At 37.0% G+C, this 25,247-nt stretch overlaps 1 protein-coding gene across 1 annotated transcript in view; it reads left to right on the top strand.

Moving 5' to 3' along the window:
• Positions 1-25,247, top strand: part of LanA (laminin subunit alpha) — a 1,191,635-nt gene that overhangs the window by 416,317 nt on the left and 750,071 nt on the right. Inside the window, exon 19 of the mRNA XM_090391815.1 lies at positions 11,349-11,549. Coding sequence (XP_090247941.1) covers positions 11,349-11,549 — 201 coding nt within the window. The remainder of the gene's footprint in view (positions 1-11,348; positions 11,550-25,247) is intronic.

Raw genomic sequence — 25,247 nt, forward strand, 5'->3', positions numbered from 1 at the left:
AATTAAAATCCCCCATAATAATCACTAACCCTGCACTCATTGCACTAATTTGCTGCTGCTGCATGGATTCAATATCACCCCCCTATACCCCCTGGTCTATAGCAGCAACCAACTGTATATTTGGCTGTGTTGGTCACTATTTCACACTAGACTGCCTCAAATGTATTATCATTCACATGTCTGTCATCTTGATATACTCCTTTCTTTGACTGCAACTCATCAGCTATATATCAACAGTACTCCTCCCTCCATTCTATTTTCTCTATCCTCCCTGAAAATACTGTACCCATCACATTCAATTCCAGTGACCACATCTTCTGCTTACAGTCAAGTTTCACTAATGCCTACAACGTTTGGTGAGATTGCACTGACTAATGCCAAAAATTCTTCCATCTTATTTCAAATGCTTCTTACATTTGTATACAAAAATTGCAGAATCCCTTTAGTTCTTGTACCAGCTTTAGAACTGATATACATGTTACTAATTTCAGTAGTCCCATGCCAATTTTTATCCCCTCTAATCTGCAATTTATTCTGCGAATAAGGATCAACAAATATGCAATCACTGCTTAAGTTTCTCCCTCTTATACTCAATCTTTTCAGTTTTAGTTTCCCTGCCCAATTTCTTCAACTTGATCAGAAAACAGTAACTTCTTCAATCGCTTATGACCTTCCATGTTCAGATGCAACCCATCTCTTGCATACAGCTGTCTTTTGCCTTCAAACACACTCCAGACATCAACAACTTCCAGACCTCTTTTTTTTTGCATATTCTTGCAATCATATCATTCATTATCATTGCTCATCTACTTAACTCATAATTTTCAAAACAAGGCAGCATACACACTATCCTCCCATTGACACTTTTCTTCTTTACGATATCTAACAATTATCTTACCTTTTGGTACCTGATTTATACTACCACTCAGGTCATTTGTACCCACTATAACTATCATCTTTCTGCATCATACCCTCTCTTTATTGCTAAAGCCACTCTCTCTCTCTATTGTTCCACCAGCCAAGCACTCCTCAGGCATACTGCTCTCCATACCCTTAATCATTGAATCACCATATATTTTACCACTGATAACTTCATTCAAGTCCAAACAAGAGTCACTCATGGCCTCATTTTCTCCGCTATTCAGCATGACTCTCCCAGTTTTGTTACTCAACGCTCTTTTATTTACTCCCTCACTCTCACGACATCTTGTTTCTTCTAGACCTCCTGTGCCTTAATTCTGTTGACTCCCAATCACTCCCCATACTATTTATTACTTCATCAATCACCAAAGACTCTCCTATGCTTAATCCTGTTCTAATTACTTCAGCTAGAGTAATCTCCATAGTCCTAATTTCTCTATTCAAGCCATTTAATTCAGTTTTAATTTCCAGGACCTCCTTACTGAGCACTTCCAATTACTCTTGCAAAAGATGAAGGTCACTTTTCATTTTCCCAAACTCCTGCCGAAGTTCATCCGCTATGGTCCCGACGTCTGCTTTCATTCCTAATCGTTTTAGCCTATCCCGACACTTCTCACATACGTCAACATTTTCATTCTTCTCATTTAGCCAAACAGTCCACAGATCCTTCACATTCCTCGGCGCATACATATAACAGTTTCTGCAATGCATCCACTGTGAAAAATCTAATGCAGAGCCAGACTTTCGTATAGAAGTCCTCCGAGCCGCTGACGTACGTCTCTTGTTGGACGCCATCTTTAGCCGCTGAAATAGTGAAACAAACAGCACCGAAAATGCAATATATACAACAGAGTTCCAAACAATAACACCACTGAAGGACACTTGTATCCACCTGAAGCACAACTGCAGCACAATTTGAGACAAAAAGGCTCATATACTTTAATTTAAAAACACGTTTTCCAGCACAACTCAACATGACCGCCACGTTCACTAGTGCCACACTCAATTATTTAAAATTGTTTTTTTATCTATGCAACTTTCTATAATTGTTCCTTTCTTTTAGTGTTGCACGGTGATCAGCATTCATTTTAGAAATTATGGACTTTACAACCATGTTATAAATAACTATTTTAATTTCCCGACTTTTCGACCTTCATATTAAAGTCATTATCTGGAGTATATAAAATGTACAAGGACAAGCTGAGTTACATTTCACACAGTAAGCTAAAGAAACAATGATTTGATGATCACCGGTTATTCTACTGGCATGATCTCTAGTGAAAAAAAAAAAAAAAAAGTTAAAATTACAAATTAATTAATTATTTAGAAACTACATCAAAGCTAAATTCTATTTAAGATAACATGAGAGAAACATTCTTTCTTATAGATAGTTTTCTTACAGTAACAATTGATGTACTTTTTTTAACATTACAATTGTTATATTACATTTAGGATTCTGGATTATCTACAGTCCTGTTTATAGTTAACTCTTAGGAAGACAGGTTCCATGGGTAGAATATGTGCCTTCCATATGGTTGGGATTTTTAGACCATCATTATTTTTCAGATTGGGGTTCTGAAAAACAGAACGCACTTCTGTTTCTAGATACACGTCACAAGTCTTTCTTCTGGCGGTCTTTCCTTCACTGTTTACTGGAAACCAACACATACTGGCCAATATACAGGGTGTTCGGGATAAATTTGACATATTTATAATTAATTATATTTTTCCGTAAGTTACATGTATTAACACACACTTCTCTTCATTTAAAAGTTTGGACCCTTCTTCATTCATATACAAGATGTCAGAAAGGATGGATAGCTGGAACCCACCTGAATCATGGAAGAGAATAACTTGTATCATGATGATTCGTGCCCGCCATCAAAATAAGGATATTACGACTGCTGCCCAATGCTCCCTGAATACAGTAAAAACAATCAGGCATGAACTAGAGACTTGCAATGGTGACTACGAGGATGTAGCAAGAAGAAAGATCCCTAGCAGACGATCTGATTGCGTTCGTACAGCAGAATTCCTCGCAAATCTGCAGGAACAGGTGTTGAAGAACCCTGGCATTGGAATTCGGGCTTTGTTCGTGGAGTTGCTAACTGTAGTCAAGCCCTGGATAACAAGGGTAGCCAATGGTAGGCCGTATGTATGGCAGCAGGATTCGGCCCCTTGCCACACCTCTGGGAAAAGTCAAAAATGGTTGTCTGAAAATTTCTACGACTTCACCAGTCCAAATGTTTGGCCTCCAAACTCCCCAGACCTTAACCCCATGGATTATTTTGTATGGGGCGCAGTTGAAAAAGACACCAATCGCACTTCCAGTAATACAAAAGCCCAGTTAATGGATAAAATTAAAACAGTTTTTGCGGCCCTTCCCAGGGAGACTGTAGCATCAGCTTGTTCGAGGTTCCGAAGCAGAATTGAAGCTGTGATCGATGCTAATGGTGGTTATTTTGAGTAAATCTTGTTGATAGTATTGTAATTAACTCTGCCTGTAATGTTTTTTTGTCAATTCATTAAATTTAATAGATACAAAGAAGATTTTCTTTTTCCTTACGAAACTGTCAAATTTATCCCGAACACCCTGTATATATACATGAACTCCTACCACCAACACCAAAACTAGGTGTCATTAATACTCTAAAAAACAGGGTTTTGAAGGTCTTCTCCAATGAACAAGCCCTGAAAGATGAATTTAAAGTTATCAGCAATACGTTTCAAAAAAATGGTTACAGCCAAAACACTATCAACAAAATTCTCTACAAGACCTCAATAAAAAGCAATGATAAACCAGACTACAATAAAACTATAACCATTCCTTGCATTAAAGGGATATCAGATAAAATAAACAGAATAATACAGAAATACAACCTCAAAGCCACCTTTAAACCTCCTGCAAATTAAAAAGCTTACTCAACTCATCCAAAGACCTACTCCCTCTGCTGGCACACCCCTAGAGTATACCTTATTTATTGCACATGTAATCTACCACACACACACATATATATAGGGGAAACAGAATGCACAATTGCTATCAGACAAAAGGAACATAATTGACACATTAAATATAATAACTATGGTGAAGCTGGCCTTTCTGATCATGCCCTGAACACTTTACATAGAATTGACTAGAAAAGCACCAGTTGTTCACATCACACCAAAGCATGGTATGAAGCAAATTTAAGGAAGCCTGTGAGATTCTTATCAGCCACCCCAATCTGAACAATAATGATGGTCTAAAAATCCCAACCATATGGAAGGCACATATTCTATCCATGGAACCTGTCTCCCTAAGAGTTAACTATAAACAGGACTGTAGATAATCCAGAATTCTAAATCTAATATAACAATTGTAATGTTAAAAATAGGACATCATTGCTACTGTACAAAAACTGTCTATAAGAAAGAATGTTTCTCTCATGTTATCTTAAATAGAATTTAGCTTTGATGTAGTTTCTAAATAATTAATTAATTTGTAATTTTATCTTTTTTTTTTTTTTTCACTAGAGGTCATGCCAGTAAAATAACCGGTGATCAAATCATTGTTTCTTTAGCTTACTGTGTGAAATGTAACTCAGCTTGTCCTTGCATATTTGTATATATTCCAGATGATGACCTTAATATGAAGGTTGAAATGTCGGGAAATTAAAATACTTATTTATAACAATGTTGCAAAGTTCATTATTTCTAAAATTAATTCTATAATTGTTCCTTTGAAGTCTAATGGTGTAATATCATATATTTCAGCTGTGATTGAGGCATGAGCTAACATAAGTATTATTTATGACTCATTATTGTGATTGATGTTCTTTGCCAGCAAAGGTTGGTCGATTGGTAGAGCCTCTGCTACTAATGGCTCACACAAAAAGTTAAGTAAGTTTGAGCGCGATTAGTAGTTGGAAGGGGTTCAATTGTTCGATGCTGTTGGCATACTCTCCCTCGATGAGTCTTTGGACTCCCTTGAGGTGTAAAATAATAATAATAATAATAATGTAATTAAGAGTGCCTCACTGATGATATCCATGTAACGTTGGATGAAATATATTGGAGTTTTTTTTTAAATAAAATTCTATATAATTTTTATTATATGTGTAAGCTGTGAAAGTTATTATTTTAATATGCCTAGCGCACTTTTCCATTAAAGCTATTTATATTATTTATTATTACATTGTGTATCACTCTAACCTTTGGTTATGCACTGTATGACATTTTCTGTCCTTGTGTCAATAAACTATAAATCAGCCAATCAGTCTCCTCTTTTTTGCTTATCTTCCTATGAAGATAAATTGAAAATATGTTCGTCTTTGTAACCAATATATTTTCAGTCTGTTCTAATAGGGAGCATTCCATAGACCACTTGCCTCAAGATCTTCACCAATTCTTGATCCCAAAAGAGACATTATGACTTCCTTATCTCGCCTTGTTAATGTTTTCTGCAATAACCAAGTAATCCTATCAGCACCCTTGGCTGCTTTTGTTGTAGTATGCCCTTTGAACTGCAAAATCCAACAACACTCCCAAATCCTTATTGTTATTTTGTGGAGCACAGTCCCCTTAATATGCTACATAGCTTGTAATCTTTTTCTTCCCAAAATGCATAACTTGCACTTTTCTATATTACACTATCATCCATTATATTTTCTCATAATGTCAGCCTAATTAAATTGTTCTGTAATCTTTCTATATTGAATTGATTTCAATATAGAAATCAATTCAATTATACAATTCAATTAGTAGTATACACTTATACTACTAATTTTCCCTTCAAATTATTTCCTATATTAAGTATGTACAAATTAAACATAAGTAATCCAACTACTTAGTCCTTGCAGCAACTACTAATCAACTGCCTTCTTCTATATTCATCTCCTTCATATACAATTCTTTGGTACCAGTCAGTCGGGCATCCTCATATCTGTATCACCAGCTATATATCCATCCCCACTTGTTCCAGGTTGCATAGGAGAATTTTATGCTTGTCAGATACCATTTCAAAATCCAGCACTATCGTACTGTAGTTTACCCTTTATCCTACTCAGCAGTCATTCTATTATAAAAAGTTAGTATATTAGTAAGGCATGACCTACCCATTATAGTGCTATGTTGTCCCCTATAAAGTGTCATGATTTTATCCACTGATTCCTGAATTCTGTATTTGTCAAACTTTCTTGTTGCCTTTATCACCACTCCTGAGATACTATAATTTTTTACTTAAGTTTTGTAACCTCTTTATATATTGGAACTGTTTTACCTTGCTTCTGTCCCCTTGAGACTTTATAAGAGCTTATGCTCTTCTTTTTTTTTTATGTTGCTCCCGCCCACAAAAAGTTATTTGCAAACCTATAGTACATTTTGTACTATAGGTTTGAGTGGACTAAGGATTTTTTTTTTCTATTTTTATCAATTTTATATATTTTTTGTATTTATTTTATGTAATCTGGAAATCCTGTTCCAGAGACCAAACATGAAACTTTTTCAAGCTGCTTCTGGTTCCAAAGGTGCCATTAATTCCTTAGAGCATTCCTTCAAGACATGTGGCAATATATTGCCAAGCCCCACTGCCTTATTAACATCAAGTTTACTTAATCCCCCCCCCATACCCTCTACACTCCAGCTTCTTATGTTGTTACTTTCACAAGGTATTGACATGCAAAGATTAAGTTATTATTGTTTGCTGTATATACATGGCTTTCATTTTAAGATGATTGTTGTTTAACTTATATGCTAATAGTACTATTAGCAGTGATCAGTTTATATGAGTGAGGATGAGAATCAGTAGTTGTTTTTGCAGATGATGCAATTTAGGGAGCTATTGGAAGAGAAGGTGATATTGCTATACTGGTGATGTATTGAAGGGAGTTGGAAATACTGGACCAGAAGGTGATGGTGGACAAGGAGTTGAAATTTAGGGTATACAATTCTGAAAATAGTGAGGACAGCAGAAAAGATTATGTTAGTGATATAGATGAACACTGACCTGCAAGGATTAAGTGATTGTTCTTTGCTGTATGTGGTCTTAATTAGGTTATATATAGATAAAAGTGTGTAGATTTGGTCACCTGAGTTTCATATCTTCACTACCTATACTACAGTATTGGTAGTAAAGATATGAGAGAATGTCAGAATGTCCAGAATCTGGTAGATTAAAGCAGGTAATGTGATTAAAATGTATACATTGGAGAGGTTAATGGATTAATATATAAGATGTGTTCACCATGGCCCTGTGATGAATACAGACATTCAAAAGTTTTCAACAATGAGGCTTGCAAGTCTTTCTATTTCTGTCGATGTCTGTTAATGATAATAATGACAGCAAATGTAGTTTTTCTTGAGTGTGTATGCGTGAGAGAGAGAGGGGGGGGGGGAGAGAGCCCAGAGACTGTGCATAAGTTTGAGGTGTAGAGGATTTGTCACGATGAGACTTGCAGCCCTGTGTGGTCTTATGCTGATAATAATAGATGGCATATCAGCCCACATATTATAAGAATGGGCAAGAGAATTATCAGCTCCTCTGACCAAGCTGTTTAATTTAAGTCTCAGTCCCATTGCATAAAGGAGGATCCAAGATAGAAGTAGCAAATTATAGATCAATCAGCATTTGTCACTTGATTATAAAAAAGTAAACAAATTACTAAGGTGGGGCTTGCCTTAGTAATTTGCTTACTTTTTATAATCAAGTGACAGTGGAGGTGGATAAGGGAAATGGCTTCTCAGTGATATTGCTAGACTTTACAAAAGCATTTGACAAGATTCCATATCGAACTCTGTTGCATACATTGGATCAAATGGAAATGGATATGAATCAAGTGATTTGGATTGGAGGGTGGCTAATGGACAGATATCAAAGAGTGGTTTATGGAGGAGCTGAGTCCAGAAGAAGGCAGGTGAATAATGGTGTACTACAGGGCTCAGTACTTGGTCCTATGTTGTTTAATTTGTCATCAGTGATACAGAAAATGATTTGAGGGAAATATTCAGTTTTGCTGACAATGCAAAACTGGGATAAGCAATGGTCAGTGAAGGTGATATGATGCACAGATCCCGCAGGAAGACAAACAAACTACTAGTATGGGCCAAGGTAAATGGCTGTCTGTTTAATGTGACCAAATGTAAGATGATGCATTTTGGGAAGCAATCAAATGCTGTGTACTATATTGATGAAACTGAACTGCAGGAAACTGATGAGGTCATTGACTTTGTTGTGATTGTGGACAGGGAGTTGAAGTTTAGAGGGCATGTTGTGAAGGTAACCAAAACGGCACATCAAATTATGTGGTTGACAAAGAACACATTAACAAGCAGGATTCTAGTAGCAAGGCTTATACGTTGGTCATACATAACTGGTAATTAGTTTACGGAATTAACAACTCATATAAAGTATATTAATTAAAGGTAACTTTAATGAATAACTTCTATATTTCAGCAATGTCACGTTGCCATCTTCAGGAACATAAAGATATGGTATGTGCACGCAGGCACTATCAAAAGCAAATGAGAAAGAAAGCAAGAAACTAATATTGTTCCTAAAGTCCTAATGGTGCCCTCTGGTGGGCTAATTTGGTTGTGGCGTTTCCCTTATCTGCTTTGGTTATTACTATTTTTTTGTTATTCTTCATTTCTTGTGGGGCTGCATATTTGTCTTTGGATAAGTTGGTTTTTGGAGGTTTGGCTTTAGTGAGAACACTGACTACATCCAGTCTGACGTTGTTGGCGATATGGTTAGGAAGGTTGCGAATCCCACTTTCTATTTAGATCATGATTTCCTCGGCAGGTATTCTTTTAGGAGCTAGGGCAAAATTGTGACGAGATTTGGGTCATGATTTCCTGCTGAGGATATCATGATCCAAATAGAACGTGGGATTCACAACTTTCCTAACCATATCGCCAACAACGTCAGACTGGATGTAGTCGGTGTTCTCACTAAAGCCAAACCTCTAAAAATCAACTTATCCAAAGACGAATATGCAGCCCTACAAAAAATGAAGAATAACAAAAAAATAGTAATAACCAAAGCAGATAAGGGAAACGCCACTGTGGTGCTAAATCAAAAGGACTACAAAAGTAAGCTTAATGCTTTAGTACTAGCCCGTACTACTTACCTCCCTATTGAATATAATCCTACAGCTCTCAGATTAGAACTCTCCACAGACTCCTTAAGAAAGTCACTTCTTGGCCTGTGGAAGTCACTATCAAACTAAAACCTTATAACTCTAGACCCCCCCCCCCCAATTATATGGAATCCCCAAAATACATAAACAAAATGTGCCATTACGTCCCATAGTGGATGGCATTGATTCCCCCACATATAAATTAGCCAAACATTTAGCCAAAATGCTCACACACTATACTGGAACACACCATCACACATAAAAAACTCAGCCCACTTTAAAGCTAGTATAGAAAACCTCTCACCTCAACACACTGACATAATGGTCTGTTTTGACGTCTCCTCCCTATTCACTAATGTTCCACTCAAAGAAACTCTAGAGCTCATCCAGGCCAGTTTCCTCCCGATATCTCAGCCCTATTTCAGTTCACAATGAACTCAGACTATTTCGTTTGGCAAGGAAAGTTCTACAAACAGATAGAGGGGACAGCCATGGGTTCACCACTTTTCCCACTCTTGGCCAATTTCTTTATGGAGACCTTTGAAGAGAAAGCCTTAAACTCTGCCCCACAAAAACCCACTATTTGGCTCCGTTACGTGAATGATGTGTTTGCTATTTGGCCACATGGCTCAGACTCACTCCACTCCTTCCTAACACACTTAAACAACCAACACCCCAGAGTCCAGTTCACCTTAGAAAAAGAGAAAAACAACACCCTCCTGTTCCTAGACACTTTAATCACTCACCAGCTTGATGGATCTTTGGTTTTCTCTGTTTACAGAAAACCCACCCATACTGGCAGATACATTTGCCAGCAATTCCCCCCTCCCCTTCACAATATGGGGTTATAAAAACACTATATAACAGGGCAAAATTAATCTGCTCAGATGACAAGGCCCTAACCACATCCTCAACACTTTCTTAGCCAATGGCTATAACCCCCAAAAAATCCAAAAAATACTAAAACCAGTAAACCACAACCCCCCCTCCACAATAAAGATTACACCAAATCTATTACCATCCCCTTCATCCAGGGCACCTCTGAGAAAATAACCAATATCCTCAAAAAATATGACCTTACTTCCTGTTACAGACCATATAAAAAGTTGGCATCCCTTATCCGCTCTACCAAAGACCAACCACTTCCCCTAGACCTACCTGGTGTATACCAGGTCCCCTTGCAGCTGCAAATTGTCCTACTTTGGCCAAACAGGCAGAACAACAAATATCAGGATTTCAGAACACAAAGGCTACATTCGGTTTCACCAGTACAGCTGCTCTTTGCCTTAGATACCTACCATAGAATTCGTTGGAAGAAAACAAAAATTATACACTGCAGCAAGTTTAAATACGAAAGATTATTCAAGGAATCATCAGCAGCTCTAAAAAATGTTCCTAACCTCATCAAATTTGGGTGCATGAAACTACCCCAAATTTGGGAGACTTACATTATGAGAACTTCAGCCCATCTTCCAAGACAACCAAATTAGCCCACCAGAGGGCACCATTAGGACTTTAGGAACAATATTAGTTTCTTGCTTTCTTCCTCATTTGCTTCCCCATATCTTTATGTTCCTGAAGATGGCAACGTGAAGTTGCCGAAATATAGAAGTTATTCATTAAAGTTACCTTTAATTAATATACTTTATATGAGTTGTTAATTCCATAAACTAATTACCAGTTATTAACAAGCAGGGTAGAGAGCTTATTGGAGAGAGAGCTATATAATGCTTTAATATGGCCACATCTGGACTCCACGGATTCCATGATGATGAAGAAGTTGTGGAGAGGATCCAGAGGTGAGTAACTAAGATTGTGGGAGGTCTGTGGAATTCTCCTTATGAGAATTGATTGATGGTATGTGGGCTTCAAAAATTACCTGATAAAAAAAAAGACAGACATTATAGAAGCATTTAATTTATTAAAGGGGTTTTATAGGACTGACATTGAAGACTTTTTTTTTCAGTGTGTGTGTGGCAAGAAGGGAGAGAAAAAGTGGTCACTAGTGGAAGTTCTGTAAGAGTGTGGTTGGCAAGGGTGTTAGGACTAGGTTTTTTGCTTGTAGAGTACTGAATGGGTTGCTTGAGGTGGTTGTGGGTACTTCATCAATGAATGAGTTTAAGGAGAAGTGCAGTAAGTATTGTGTGATTTATGGCTAGTGCATGAATAAATGAATCTCCCATGATGAGTCTTCTAACTCCATAGAGATACCTGTATAATAACAATAATAATAAACAGATTTTGTGTGGATGTATGTGCATGTGTTATTATATATGTATATATAATTTCTTTTTGTTTGTTTGTTCTTAGCCTGACCATGCACAATTTGATATGGATGTTCTGATTCAGAATGGACAGTTCTATGAAGGAATTCTTCCAATTAAGCATTGTCCTAATAGTGGAGGTTGCCGTGCAGTGGTGCAAAACAAGGATGGTGATGATATTTCTTTTCAGATTCTTCAGAATTTTGTATTGACTCTTAAAGAGCCTAATCACAAAAGTGTCTGGGTAGTAAGTATGCAAAATTATGCTTATGAGAATGTTGCTGTCTATTTTAAGGTTAGGTTATTTTATTAATATTGCAATGCAGAGGTATATTCAAAAGTCTGTAGGGTTTTTTTTCTTTTTTCTTTTAGCAGTTGTTAAACTAAGAGGTTTTTAAACTCTGTGGAAAATATCATATGGTTATCAGCTGCTATTTTCATTTCTAACCACATGCACATACTATTATGAAGATGCCTTCCTATACTAATTCTCATCCACTACTAATGGGCAAGTAATGACATGTGAGATATGCATTGGTTACAAATATGTAGTACATTGCTTAGTATTATTCGTAGTAACAGATGCTGAAGTGGACGGACGTGTAAAATTTTATGTTAAACTTGGAACCCTCCCAGTGTAATCATCAGTGGAATTTTATAAATTATGAAATATACATGCACAGATTATATAATTCCAGACCTTCTGCAAATTTTCTGATATTTTAAAGTTGAGGAATTTTTAAAATAGGCTGGAAAAGCCTTGAAAATGATACAGTATAATAAAATTACCTATTTCATTTTATTTTAAATCATATTAGCTTTTAATTGTGTAATTATCAGTGACAAAACTTGAAGTTGATGTATATTGAATAATGGAAACTGCTGCAATTTCACAGAGATCATCAGAAAGGACATTTCATACTGAATTATTCTCCAAGACTAAGATGATTCACCTTGATGGGAATTAATTCAGAGGTCAGCAGTTTAGAAGATAGTTTTGAAGACAGAATTCAAAACAGTTTTGCCTGGTGCTTTAGGATATTATACTTCAGAAAAGTATACTATTGTTTTAATTCTATATCCAAGCATAAGTCTAAGCATGAAGTATCTTCATAATTAGTCCATTGGATATAGAGGCTGTTGACTCCATATCAGTTGCCATAATATCTCATAAAGCAAAAACATTGTCGGAAAGGTCACTACTCAGACTTTTATACAGTTTCAACTGTATAAAAGTCTGAGTAGTGATATAGTAGCATATATCAACTGTATATAGTAGTTTCAACCTTTATTGAAGTCTCATCAGTGGCAACCAGGCCTAAGAAGATACTGAGGTTAAATCAATGAGAAGTCATATATTTTCTATATAAAAGTAAAACAGAGGTCATCATCATCATCAGATTCCTGATATATACCCTCAAGGGGTCTAGAGGATATGATAGTACTACATGAAAAATTTACATCATTACTAACTGCCTATCTACAATTTTCCTCCAAATCAGTCTACTATCTGTCAAGACTCCAGGTGTTATATTGATGTCTTCTAAGGCACTTTTTACTATATCAATCCATCTATATCTTGGTCTTCCTCTGGGTCTTTTTTCCTCCAACTTGGCAGAGAGCACTTGTTTTGCTAATCTGTCCTCTCCCATTCTGTTTAAGTGACCATGCCACCTGAGATTAGCTCTGCTAATTCATTCCTAGATGCTGACAATGTCAAGTTTTTTCCTAATATCCTCGTTTTTAATATGATATTGCCATTGATGCCATCTGTTCATGCCCCTAATCTTTCTCAAGACTCTCATATCTGTAGTCTCTAGTCTTTGGTCAAATGTTTTACTTCTGACCCAGCTCTCAGATCCATAAGTTAAAATTGGTTTGAACACTGTATACACCTAATTTAGTGTTTTGCCTAATTTCTCTTTTATTCCATATAGTTTTATTCAGTTGACTTCCTACCATATCAGCTTTGTTGATTCTTTTGTCTATTCCATATTTAATTTACCATCTTCACTAAAATCTGTGTGCCTAGGTAACTGAATTGTTTTACTTGTTCTATAGGTTCTCCATTCATAATGCAGTTGATATTTTCAATGTTTCTGCCTATTTTCATTGCCTTTGTCTTTTTAATGCTGACCTTCATACCATATCTATTACAACAGTTATTCACTTTAATCAGGCAATCTTGCAGACTTGTAGCAGATTTATTTAGAAGTATGACATCATCCACATAAAGCAAAGAGCTGAGATTATTATTATTATTATTATTATTATTATTATTAAAAAATATAATCATAAATGGATGGAACATGTTCAAAGAATGAAAACAGAAAGATTACCAAAACAAGCCTTAAAGTACAAGCCATTTGGAAAAAGAAAACCAGCACGTTGTTATATCTAAGATGTCTGTGTGACTGCCTTATTGTTATATCTTTAATTGTCTTTACTTTAGCCTTACAGTTAACATAAATTTTTGTATCACTTAATATCAGATATGCGTTTGCCGACGAATTTATATTGATTAAAGACTGCGCGAGCCGGCAACTAAATTCTGATATGTCATCCAAGAATACATAAAAAAAATGTAGGGATCAAGAAGTAAGCAGTCGTGGTCCCAATTCTTCTATCACTAATGGTTTCCCCTTAAATGCACAGTACGAAATCTTCCAAACGGTAGCTCAAATCTGCAGAAAGGATGACAAACTCATTTGATTATATTTTAAGAAACACTTTTATTATTGCACAAAGGCAAGTATACATGTTAATCAAATCCTTAATCTTAAAAGAGTCTGGGTTCCCTTTACTTAATTAATCACAAACAAAACTTCTATACTATAGTCCCTTACTTGACATAAATTCCTCACTTCTAAACGTACATCTATTCTCAGACTCTTATGACTAAATTACCTAATATTATCACACATGTAATATTTCATATATACACAAGACAACTCAATACTTCTGACATAAATTTCTCTAGGATAATACTTCTTAATCTTACTTAACCCCCCCCTCCAAAATTTTAGTTAACATTTAGTTACGTTCTGACCATATAACATTACTGTTCTTAAATCACACAAACAGTTCGGACCTCGGCCTCCTGTTCAGCTGGAGCCTAATATGCCTTCTTCTCAACTGTAGACAAAACTGTCCAAATCGCAGACTGTTCCTATAACACTACACAGAAATAGCATGCTTCCTTAACTTCTGTTTCCTTACTCTTCGGTTACTTTAATTCAACATTTAACATAAGAAAATCTTCCGCTTACAGTTCTTGCCTTGAACTGGATACTTTGGTCGGCTTACTGTACCTTCACTGATGGCGGTCTTGCTATTCCTTTGTTTCCATACGAACCGAAAAACACTCATACACAGATTTGAACACTGACGTTGATTTCAACAGTATCTCTTTCTTCTTATGGATCTGAATACATTGTAGTTGCAGCCTTGGCCCACACAGCACACATAGCAAGGGGGGATTCTTGCTACATGTGGCGACAAGCTCTACACAGCTCTCCGTCAGGAAACTCGGTGCCGACAGGACCCGGAGACAGGAGACGCTCGATAAGAGAGCGATTCAAATTCCCGCCGTAATCTTTATACTCCAAAACAGCTCCCTCACGCGGTGGTGTCGTCACACATACGGCAGCTGCCGATTGGACGCCGTGGCTACGAACTGCTTTTAGTTGGCTTAAAGTTTGCTCTAGCTTATACATATTTATTTGGTAATTTATATATGATTTTATATTTTAATTCATTTACAACTATTCTCTATTAAACTCATGGGCTATTCTAACATTGTTTAGAGCTTACACATTTGGATATTTACATGTACTTGGATTGTAAAAAGGCACATTCTCTGTCCGGAGGCATAAGCATGTCCTTATACTCTCCTTATGAGGTTACTTAATGTTGGGTGGGGAAAAAAGGATGACTCATCATTTTTTTCCGACACAACAACGTCCTCTTAAACAATTCTACAATTTTCCTCCAAATCAGTGCTATCTGTCAAGACTCCAATATTATCAGGTCTTATATTGATGTCTTCTAAGGCACTTTTTACAGTATCAATCCATCTAACGACAACTTCTAAGGCCGGAACAGCCTATAGTAGGCCTAAATCTTGATTCACATGATGATGATGAATGATGATGATTATTATTATCATGGGTATCTCCATAGAGTCAGCAGACTCATCGTGGGAGACCCAAACTAGCAAAACGATATCTGTCATATCTCTTCTTGAATTCATTTACAGAAGAAGAACTCACAACTAAGTCAGGCAGTGAATTCCACTCATTCACCACCCTCCAGGCAAAAAACCTTGTTCTCACACCCTTGTTAATCACACTCTTCTTTAATTTCTAGGGGTGACCTCTTGTTCTTCCATCACTATCACACAGCTGAAACATTTCCCCTTCATCAATCCTATAAAAACCTTTCAGTAATTTAAATGTTTCTATCAGAGGAGGTGAGAACATGTGTAGGCAGGAAAGGAATGGGATGACCAGGGATCAAGAGGAAACAGTTGGACTTGAAAATGGTTCTAAAATGAAGAAGTAGAAAGGGAAATGGTCCCAGTTGAGCATGGAGAGATCACATCGAGTGAGTGGTATCAGTGGAACTAGCTGTAGATCCAGAAATGAGCTGTTGTGCTTGTATACAAATGCCAGAAGTATAAGAAACAAGGCAGATGAAATGGTTGCACTAATTGCATCTGTTCACCCAGAGATTATCAGAATAAGTGAGACATGGTTGGAAGAGGATGACATCCTGACAGGAATAGAGATGGAAGTGTATGATGTGTTTCGTGAGGATAGAGGGGGTAAAAAGGGAAGGGGAAGTGCTATTGATGATAGAGAAAGAGTTATGTCCATACAAAGTAGAGATGCAAGACGGGAATAATGCCAGTGGTTTTGAGGCAGTATGGTGTGAGATAGAGGTGAATAGAATGAAATACTTGGTGGGATGTTGTTATAGACCAGGTAATGTCGATGGTGGTGATAGGGAAATGTATAGTCAAATTAGCCAAGCAAATAAGAAAAGGGTGATCATTATGGGTGATTTTAATTATGGCAATATAGACTGGGATGATGAGATAGCAAATGGAAGTAAACAAAATGAGTTTCTTGAGTTTTTGAGAGATAACTACCTCAGACAGTATGTAACAGAGGGCACACGAAAATTAAGGGTCTTGGATTTGGTCATCTCATCAGAGGATATAATTATAAATGAGGTGTCAAATCATCCACCAATTGGTGAGAGTGACCATGAGGTGATTACCTGGGTGGTTGCCAGCAGTGTGAACACCTCTGTGAGAAAAGGGTATATGTGGAACTACAATTGGGGGGGGGGGTTGATTATGAAGAGCTCAGGAAACAGCTTGCGGGTGTAGCGTGGAATCAGGAGTTAGCTGGAAAAGAGATCAATGCAGCTTGGGGGATTTTCAAAAACTATCTAGTGGATGCAATGTCTAAATGTATTCCAAGTGTGAGAAGGTTAAATAAGGTAGGCTTGAGATGAATGAATAAAGAGATTAAGCATGCAATACAGAGAAAAAGGGCATTGTGGAGGCAGCATAAGAGAAGTGGAAATAACCAATTTCATGAGGTCTACAAAGACCAGGCAAGGAGGGGGACATGGTTGGTGATAGTAGCTAAAGAGAGGTATGAACAGCAGTTAGCTAATGAAGCCAAGAAAAATCCTAGTGAGTTCTTTTGATATGTAGCCAGCAAAAGAAAGGATGATAATGGAAGGATGACATTGATTGGAGAAAATGGTATAAAGACAGCTGTTGCAGAATGTGTGGTGGAGATACTTAATGAGCAGTTCATAAAGATCTTTCAATCTTGTTAATGTGACTTAATGGAAAGATTGCGAGCAGTTGATGATAGGGAGGAGAGACTGACTGTAAGTGAGCAAGAGGTGTTTGGAGGAGTCGAGTAAACTAGATGTAAATAAGGCTGTGATAATATATCACCGCGTATTCTGAAGGAATGTGCTATGGAGTTGACACCTGCCTTGACATATTTTTTTAATTCGAGTCTTGCACTTGGTCAAGACTGTAAGTGAGCCTAAGTAAGCTAAGTAAGTCAAGACTGTAAGTGTTCCTAAAGAGTGGAAGGAGGGCAAATTGTGTCACTTCATAAAGGAGGGATCGAACTCAAGCATCAAACTATAGGCCTATCTGTGTGTCAGGTGTTGTGGATAAGTTGTTGGAGAAGCTTGTGAGAACTAGGAACTAGAGTTGGGTTGACAACAATGATATTATCTTGGATGGACAGCCTGGATTTTCTAAAGAGAGGTCATGTTTTAGTAATCTACTTATTTATTATAATAAAGTGACTGCTTCCTTGGACAGAGGAGAAGGATAGACAGTAATATACTTGGATTTTGCAAAGGCTTCTGATAGAGTACCATGATAAGTTCACAGTCAACTAGTGGAGTGCCTCAGGGATCTGTTTTAGGGCCATTACTGTTTAAATTGTATATTAATGATATTGGCGAAGATTTGGATGGAGATATCGAGTTCTTTGCAGATGATGCAAAGTTGGGACAAACCATAAAGAGTAGTGAAGATGTTGTGGCCTTACAAGAAGACTTGAATAAATTGAGTGATTATGCAAAGAAATGGTGATGTGAGTTCAATGTTGCAAAATGTAAATTTTTAAAATTTGGAAAACAAAGATAGGATCAAAATTTATGCTTGGTGAGGATATATTGTTGGAGGTGGAAGAAATAAGAGATCTGGGGGTGATAGTGGATAAGGATCTAAAATTTAGGGGGACACATCGCCAAATTTGTGAATACAACTCAAATGTTTCTGGGAATGATGCGGAGGACTCTGATGTGTAGAAGTAGGGAGATTCTTGTTCCATTGTATAATGGAACAAGAATCTCCATTCTTGATCCATTATAAAGGGTCCATTGTTCCTTTGGACCCTTTCCGTTGGAAAGCATCCAAAGCCGATTGACTAAGGTAGTTTCTGACCTCTGGAATGTTGAGTATGAGGAAAGATTGAGAAGAAATAATTCGCAGAGTCTGGTGGACAGGAGGAGGATTGGAGATATGATAGAGACCTACAAGTTGGTAAGGTGTTGTTATAGGATCAGTGGTGAGAAGTTCTACAGAGAATAGTGAGAGAACAAGGGAGAACCAGAGGTCATCCCTGGAAACTGTATAAAGATGGTGTGAATAGGGGAGTGAGAGGCAGGTTTTTGCGTGCAGAATTGTGAATGATTGGAATGCGTTCCCTGAAAGTGTGGTGTCTGCAAGGAGTTCGATTGTGTTTAAGACAAGGTATGATGAGATGTATGTGTGATAAAAGGACCTCCGAGAAGAGTCTTTGACTCCATGAGGTCTTGGGGTAATAATAATAATAATAATATCCCCTCTTCTCCACCTATAAACCAACCTCTGCAGTCCACAAGCTCTCAATCTATCAATGTAGGGAGTATTTTTTACATCACTCACTAACTTAGTCACTCTTCTCTGAACCCTCTCCACAGCCTCCTCATCTCCAAGGAATCCAGGTGACCAGACTTGAGCACAGTAATCCAAATGTAGAGGTATCACTGCTTTATAAAGGGGAATAATAACCTCTTTATTTCTTGATGTCAGTGTGTTCCTCAACAACCAAGTAATCTTATGTTCAATCTTGGACACCTTAGCAATGTGTCCCTTGAACTTCATCTCCCTATCTACTAACACCCCTAAGTACCTGGCATCATCAATCTCTTGGAGTACTGTTCCATCAATGTAGTAAACAGCTGGTAATATTTTAATCCCAAAATGCATAACTTTATGCTTTTCCACATTGAACTGACATCCATTACCTTTTGCCCATTCTGCCAGCTTATTTAAATCGTCCTGCAAACTTTCAACATCAACTTGATTTTTTATTGCACTACTCAACTTTGCATCATCAGCAAACAACTGAGTATCTCCCTTTAAGCCATTTCCTATGTCATTTATATACAAATTAAACAACAGTGGCCCAAGCACAGAGCCCTGAGGCACACCACTGGTTATCTGCTTCATCCGGGACTTGGCTCTCCAATTTTGATATCAGGTTTAATACCACTTTCCTTCATAATATGATCCATATAGATAATGTACATCCTTGTCTGACACCAGATTTAACATTAAACCACTACATGTACTGCCTTCAATTCTAACTGCTGACTTACAACTCAAAGAAACGCTAAGTATTTCTTGATATAATTTCCCATTAGCACCATATAACTGTAGTGTTTTGAATAGCTTCTCTCTTGGCAGCTTGTCATATGCCTTTTCCAGATCTATAATACTTAAATACAGATCTTTGTTATATTACTATGATTTCTCAACTATCTGTCATAAATCTTTTCCTGACAGCCTCTAATTTGGCCTGAATCCAGCTCTGTTCTTCAGCAAACTTCTCTTCTATAATACTTCTCAACTGTTTATCAAGTATACCTGTATATATCCTACCAGGAACATTCAGTAATGAAATACCTCTGTAATTCTCACATTCAGTTTTATTTCCCTTTTTATATATGGGTACTATGAGAGCTCGACTCCAATCATCTGGAATTTGTCCCTATGTCCAAGCCTGCTGATCTATGCAGTGCAGCCACAGCAAGACTTTTATACCTTACTTGAGCATTTCTGGTTGAATATCATCTACTCCTGCTGCCTTTCCACATTTCAGGCTTTTGATGGCTTTTTTTACTTCAAGTATGGATATGTATTCCTGAATGCATGCCTGGTCAGTGATTTTTACCACTGTGCTGTCATCACTGCTTGTTTCATTTAGCAGTTTTTCAAAGTAATTGCTCCATACTTGAAGGATATATTTTTCTCCTGTCTTGATGTCACCTTTATCATCACTAATTCCTTTTACAGCACTCTTTCCTCCATTTCTGAGCTTCTTCGACAACCTGCAGAATATATTGCCACCTGCTTGATATTTATTTTCTATGTTCTTACCAAAGTCCTCCCATGATTTTTATGAAGAATCATGGGAGGACTTTGGTAAAATAACATGTTTTCTTCAGGGCTTGACACTGAATCTCCAACTTTTTGTTCTTGTTCTCAAACTCTTTACTTTTTATTAGATATATGAAGAGCCAAAGGCTTCAATTCGGCGACATAAGACTTGTTTAAGTTAAGGGATATTACATCCCATATAGTTTCTTAGCCGAATAAGAAACTCAAAGAGTTTCATGCCGAATATAGTAGAAACTATATAAAGTTAGGTGATTCTAAAGCATAAGCAAATACCTGGATACTGCAGCAACTGACCATTAAGGTAGTGCAAGCTGAGGCAACTCATGTCAAAGGTGGAGCAAGATCCAATCATTATTCTTGATATTTATCCATAATGTGAACTTATGCCTAGGAGCTGTATTACTGTTCTACATTATGAGAGAAGGTCACTATCCAGACCGGTTTCAACCTTATGTATAGGTGAAGCAGGCTCTAAAAATAAGACGATCCCAAAAGATCGCCCAACTCAGAGTTGTTCCACTCGATGATAGGCTCACCCCGTCACCGAGAAGAACGTCTCAGCATTGGCTCTACCCAGTGGCAGGCTCACCCCACCACCAAGCAGAGCCATAATCTCAGCAGTGGCCCCACTCAGAGACAGGCAAAAACCTACCTCCATGTGGAGCCTCTCAAAGCCAGATCTGCCCCGCACCGGTTTCCACCCTCATTGGATCTCATCAGTGAGTAGGTAGACCTAGTTAATATCAAGTTTGTAGCGAACAGAACTTACAACCCTTCTATGAGTATTGCCGAGAGGTGTCCTAATAAATTATTATATATATGAAGAGCCAAAGGCTTCAATTTGGCGACATAAGACTTGTTTAAGTTAAGGGATATTACATCCCATATAGTTTCTTAGCGAATAAGAACTTTACTTTTTCTTGAATAATATTTGTGTATTTTAGTCTACAGTTCACATCTGACAGTTGTTCAACTTTTATTCGCTTTAAAACTTTCTTACATGTACTTTTTTTCAATATGAAATTCAATTTTATCTCAAGACTAAATGGTAATCACTTCCAATTTCAAATCCTCTGTACACTCTGGTGTCCTGCACCAGGGAGAAAACATCACTATCAACAATAACATAGTCAGTGAGACTTTTCTTATTCCTTGCCTCTTCTCTCCATGTGAATTTGTGCACATTTTTATGTTGGAACATGGTGTTAATAATAACCAGTCCATGACCTGAGCAGAAATCCAACAGGTATTTGCCATTATTATTAGCTTTGCTCTTTTTCCTTTCCCAAAATATTTTTTTTTGTCTGACAATCATTTCCTACTCTGCTATTTAGATCCCCAACAAGGATCAAATTTTCAATTTTTATTGTGTCAGTTTCTTTTTCTAAAGCCTCAAAAAATTCCTCCACTTCTACCTTAGTAGAACCTTCTGTGGGACCATAGGCACAAATAAGTGTCATTGTCCAGTTCCCCATTCTCATATTTGCCCACATTACTCTACTTGAGACTGCCTGCTATTCAAGAAGATTAGCCTCGTATTTTGTGTTGAATACTATGGCTACATCTTCTTTTCCTTGATTGACATTGCCTGAATATAACATTTTGTATTAATTGCTCAGAAAGATCTCACCAGTTTTTGTCTTTTTTGTTTCAATCACCTCTATTATCTCGATCTGGTACTTATCGAATTCCTCAGCTAGCTCCATTTGTTTGCCATTCAGGCTCCTTGTGTTGATAGTACTGATCTTAAACTCTGGTGATGTTGAGTTGGGGTGGGTTTTAGGATTTGTTCCAATAGCTGACTTTTTTGCTGTTTGCCCTGGTTCCCTGGCGAAAACAACAGGGTTGTCTTGCTTAATGAGACGATGCCCCAGCAGGCATGAAATTCTGTCATGTTGTACCATCATTTGAAATTTTGGTTTGAGCCAGTAAGAATACAATTTGGTTGGCTAAATCCCAATTTGGCCCATCCTCATCCATTCAGTATCCAGGTAGATACCTAACAGGGTGCATCACGAGAAGGTGAGGATTGGACATTAGGTCAGTAGCCCTGGTCGGTTCTCTGCATTCCTTTAAAGACTATGTGGAGAGGTGTAAAACAGAGGGGTATCACCTTATTGTTAAATACACTGTTTGAGAGAGTTGATAGTTTTTTTCATTCAGCTACAATGTATATTATAATTTGCTAGAAATTATATTATTTTAATCCTATATCCAAGTGTAAGTGTGAGCATAGTGTACTTTGTATATACACAGTCTTTCCATAAATACTGTTACAACTTCTGCACACAACCACTCTGCCCACAGAATTTCATGAGCCGTTCCATTAGTGATGCTGTGCACAGTCAACATGCATATTTATCAGTAGAGAGAGTTGTCTAACTGTATGGGTCAATATTCAGTGGGGAGATTATGAGAATTGTGTAGCTGTAATAGTACTTTGCAAGTTTGGAATGCAGTCAGCTGTTATTTTCAACACACTAAAAACGCTCAGGATTAGTAGAATGTTTGTTATGTCTGACTTTTAACCATTATAATGATACAGAATACATATATGACCACCAACGAACAGGTTAACCATGCTGCATTAGGATGCAATAGCTTGTGAGGACTGTAAAGCCACACTTCTTCCATAATCATGTCTGACTTAATTTCCAGGAACTTTGGATATGATTTCTTCTTATATTTCCCTACCTCTTTAATTTTTTAATTCCACTGTGGAGCTCTGATTTTTCTATCCTTGCAAATAACTCACCACATAACCATTTGACTGAATCAGTCAATGCTTTCTTCTGTTTGCCACTGAATCGTCAAGATTGGATTCCTATTTCAATTTTTTTTTTTTGAATAATGTTTTTTATTTTATTATTGAATAATGTTTGTTTTTAAATTTTATTCTTGAATAATGTATGCATATTTTAGTCTACAGTCCACATCTGAAAGTTGCTCAACTTTGATTCATTTTAAAACTTTCTTACACACTCTTCCTTTCAATATGAAATTCAATTTTATCCTGCTCAAGACTAAATGGTGATCACTTCCAATTTCAAATCCTCTGTATACTTTTGTGTCCTGAACCAGTGGGAAAACGTCACTATCAACAATAACATAGTCAACTGGACTTTTCTTATTTCTTGCATCTTCTATCCATGGGAATTTGTGCACATCTTTATGTTGGAACATTCTGTTAGTAATAACTTGTCCATGCCCTGAGCAGAAATCCAACAAGTACCTAGCATTATTATTAGCTTTTCTCTTTTCTCTAAATTTTCCCGAAACATTTCTACTTGTTTGGAAATCATTTCCTACTCTGCTGTTTAGATCTCCAACTAGGATCAACTTTTCCTTTTTCATTGTGTCAGCTGACTTCTATAATGCTTGAAAAATTCTTCCACGTCTTCCTTAGTAGAACCTTCTGTGGGACCATAGTCACAAATAAGCCTCATTGTCCAATTTTCTCATGCTGATATTGCTTACCATTCAAGAAGGTTATCGTTGTATTTAGTGTCAAATATTCTGATTGTTATTGCTCGAGCATAACATTTTGTATTTGTTACTTAAAAAAATATCTCACCTGTCTTTTTGTTTCAGTCACACCTATTATGTTATTGTGATACATATTCAATTATTCTGCTAATTCCATTTCTTTCCTATTGATGCTTCTTGTGTTGACAGTATTAGTTTTGAACTCTTTTGATGTTGAGTTGGGACATGTTCCATCAGCTGCCTTTTCACTGTTCACCCTTGGTTCCCTGATGAAAACCATGGGGGTATTGTTTAACTGGGCAATGTTCCACCCAGCATGAAATTCTGTCATGTATTTTCCATCATTTTCCACTATGGTTTAAGCCATTAAGAATACTATTTGGTCAGCTAAATACCAAATTACTAGGCCATCCTCATTCATTCAGTATCCAGATAGATGCCTAACAGGGTGCACCACAAGAAGGTGAGGATCAGAAGCCCTGGTCTGTTCTCCACATTCATTAAAAGGCTAAGTGGAGGTCTCCTCCCAGTTATAAAGCTTTGAATCTAAGCACTGCTAGGAAAATTTAGAGTTACTAAGGGTTACTAAGTTCCCTTCAGCAGCATGTGATTGAAGGGTCTCATGATGCAAAAATATTGGATCTAGTAATGGCATCTGAGAATATTTGTGATACAATTCACAGATGATCGCTGAGGTAGCGGTTGTTCTCATAATTAGAGAGAGCAACCCTGCAGTTTTACCTTTCTCTTCTTCTTGGGGTGCATCAATCTGAAGATTGGTTGTGGTAGCAGTACATAATAGCATTCTATCTTGTGAAGAATGAGGAACTAATTATAAGCCACTCAGTATCTCTGAGTGGTCATTAAGTTGATAGAAAGGAGGGCACAGGATAGGATGCAGTTTTACCTTGGTCCTGGACAGATGGCAAAACTTGTGTGTGCTTTGAATAATTAAAAAAAAGGATATATGTGGACATAAGGACATAAATAAGTCTATCATAGACTGAGATAGCCACTAGAAGTAGTGCTTTGTCATGGAAATCTGCATGATAGTGCTAGAGAATGGTCAAATGATATCTGAAAGAAGTTGTTTGCCACCATCCTTCGAGTTAGAAAAATAAATTGCAAGGGACCGGATAAATAAGACTTTGAAGCAAGAGCCACATAAAAAGAAAATTTTGTAGATTCACTATTTGGAAAAAATGGTGACCTAGCCCATAAGCATTGGGTGGCATTAAAAACAAATTTGGAAAGTGAAATTAAAATATGAAAAACATCTGGCCTTATGATCATGGAACAATAATTTTGATGAATGCAGAAAGTCAGATGTTTTTGAAATAGTTGAGTTATTAGGTAATCACTGTAGCAAGTTACATTAGCTGTCAGGATGCTGAGGTAAAGCTAGAACAAAGGATGGAGATGGCTGAGCTAGCAGTATTAAAACTAGGGGAAAAGCTGGATTGGAAT

The sequence above is a fragment of the Typopeltis vanoorti genome, chromosome 4 (assembly GCF_054136105.1).
Source record: "Typopeltis vanoorti isolate ZY-2024b chromosome 4, IOZ_Tvanoo_1.0, whole genome shotgun sequence".
NCBI lineage: Eukaryota > Metazoa > Arthropoda > Arachnida > Uropygi > Thelyphonidae > Typopeltis > Typopeltis vanoorti.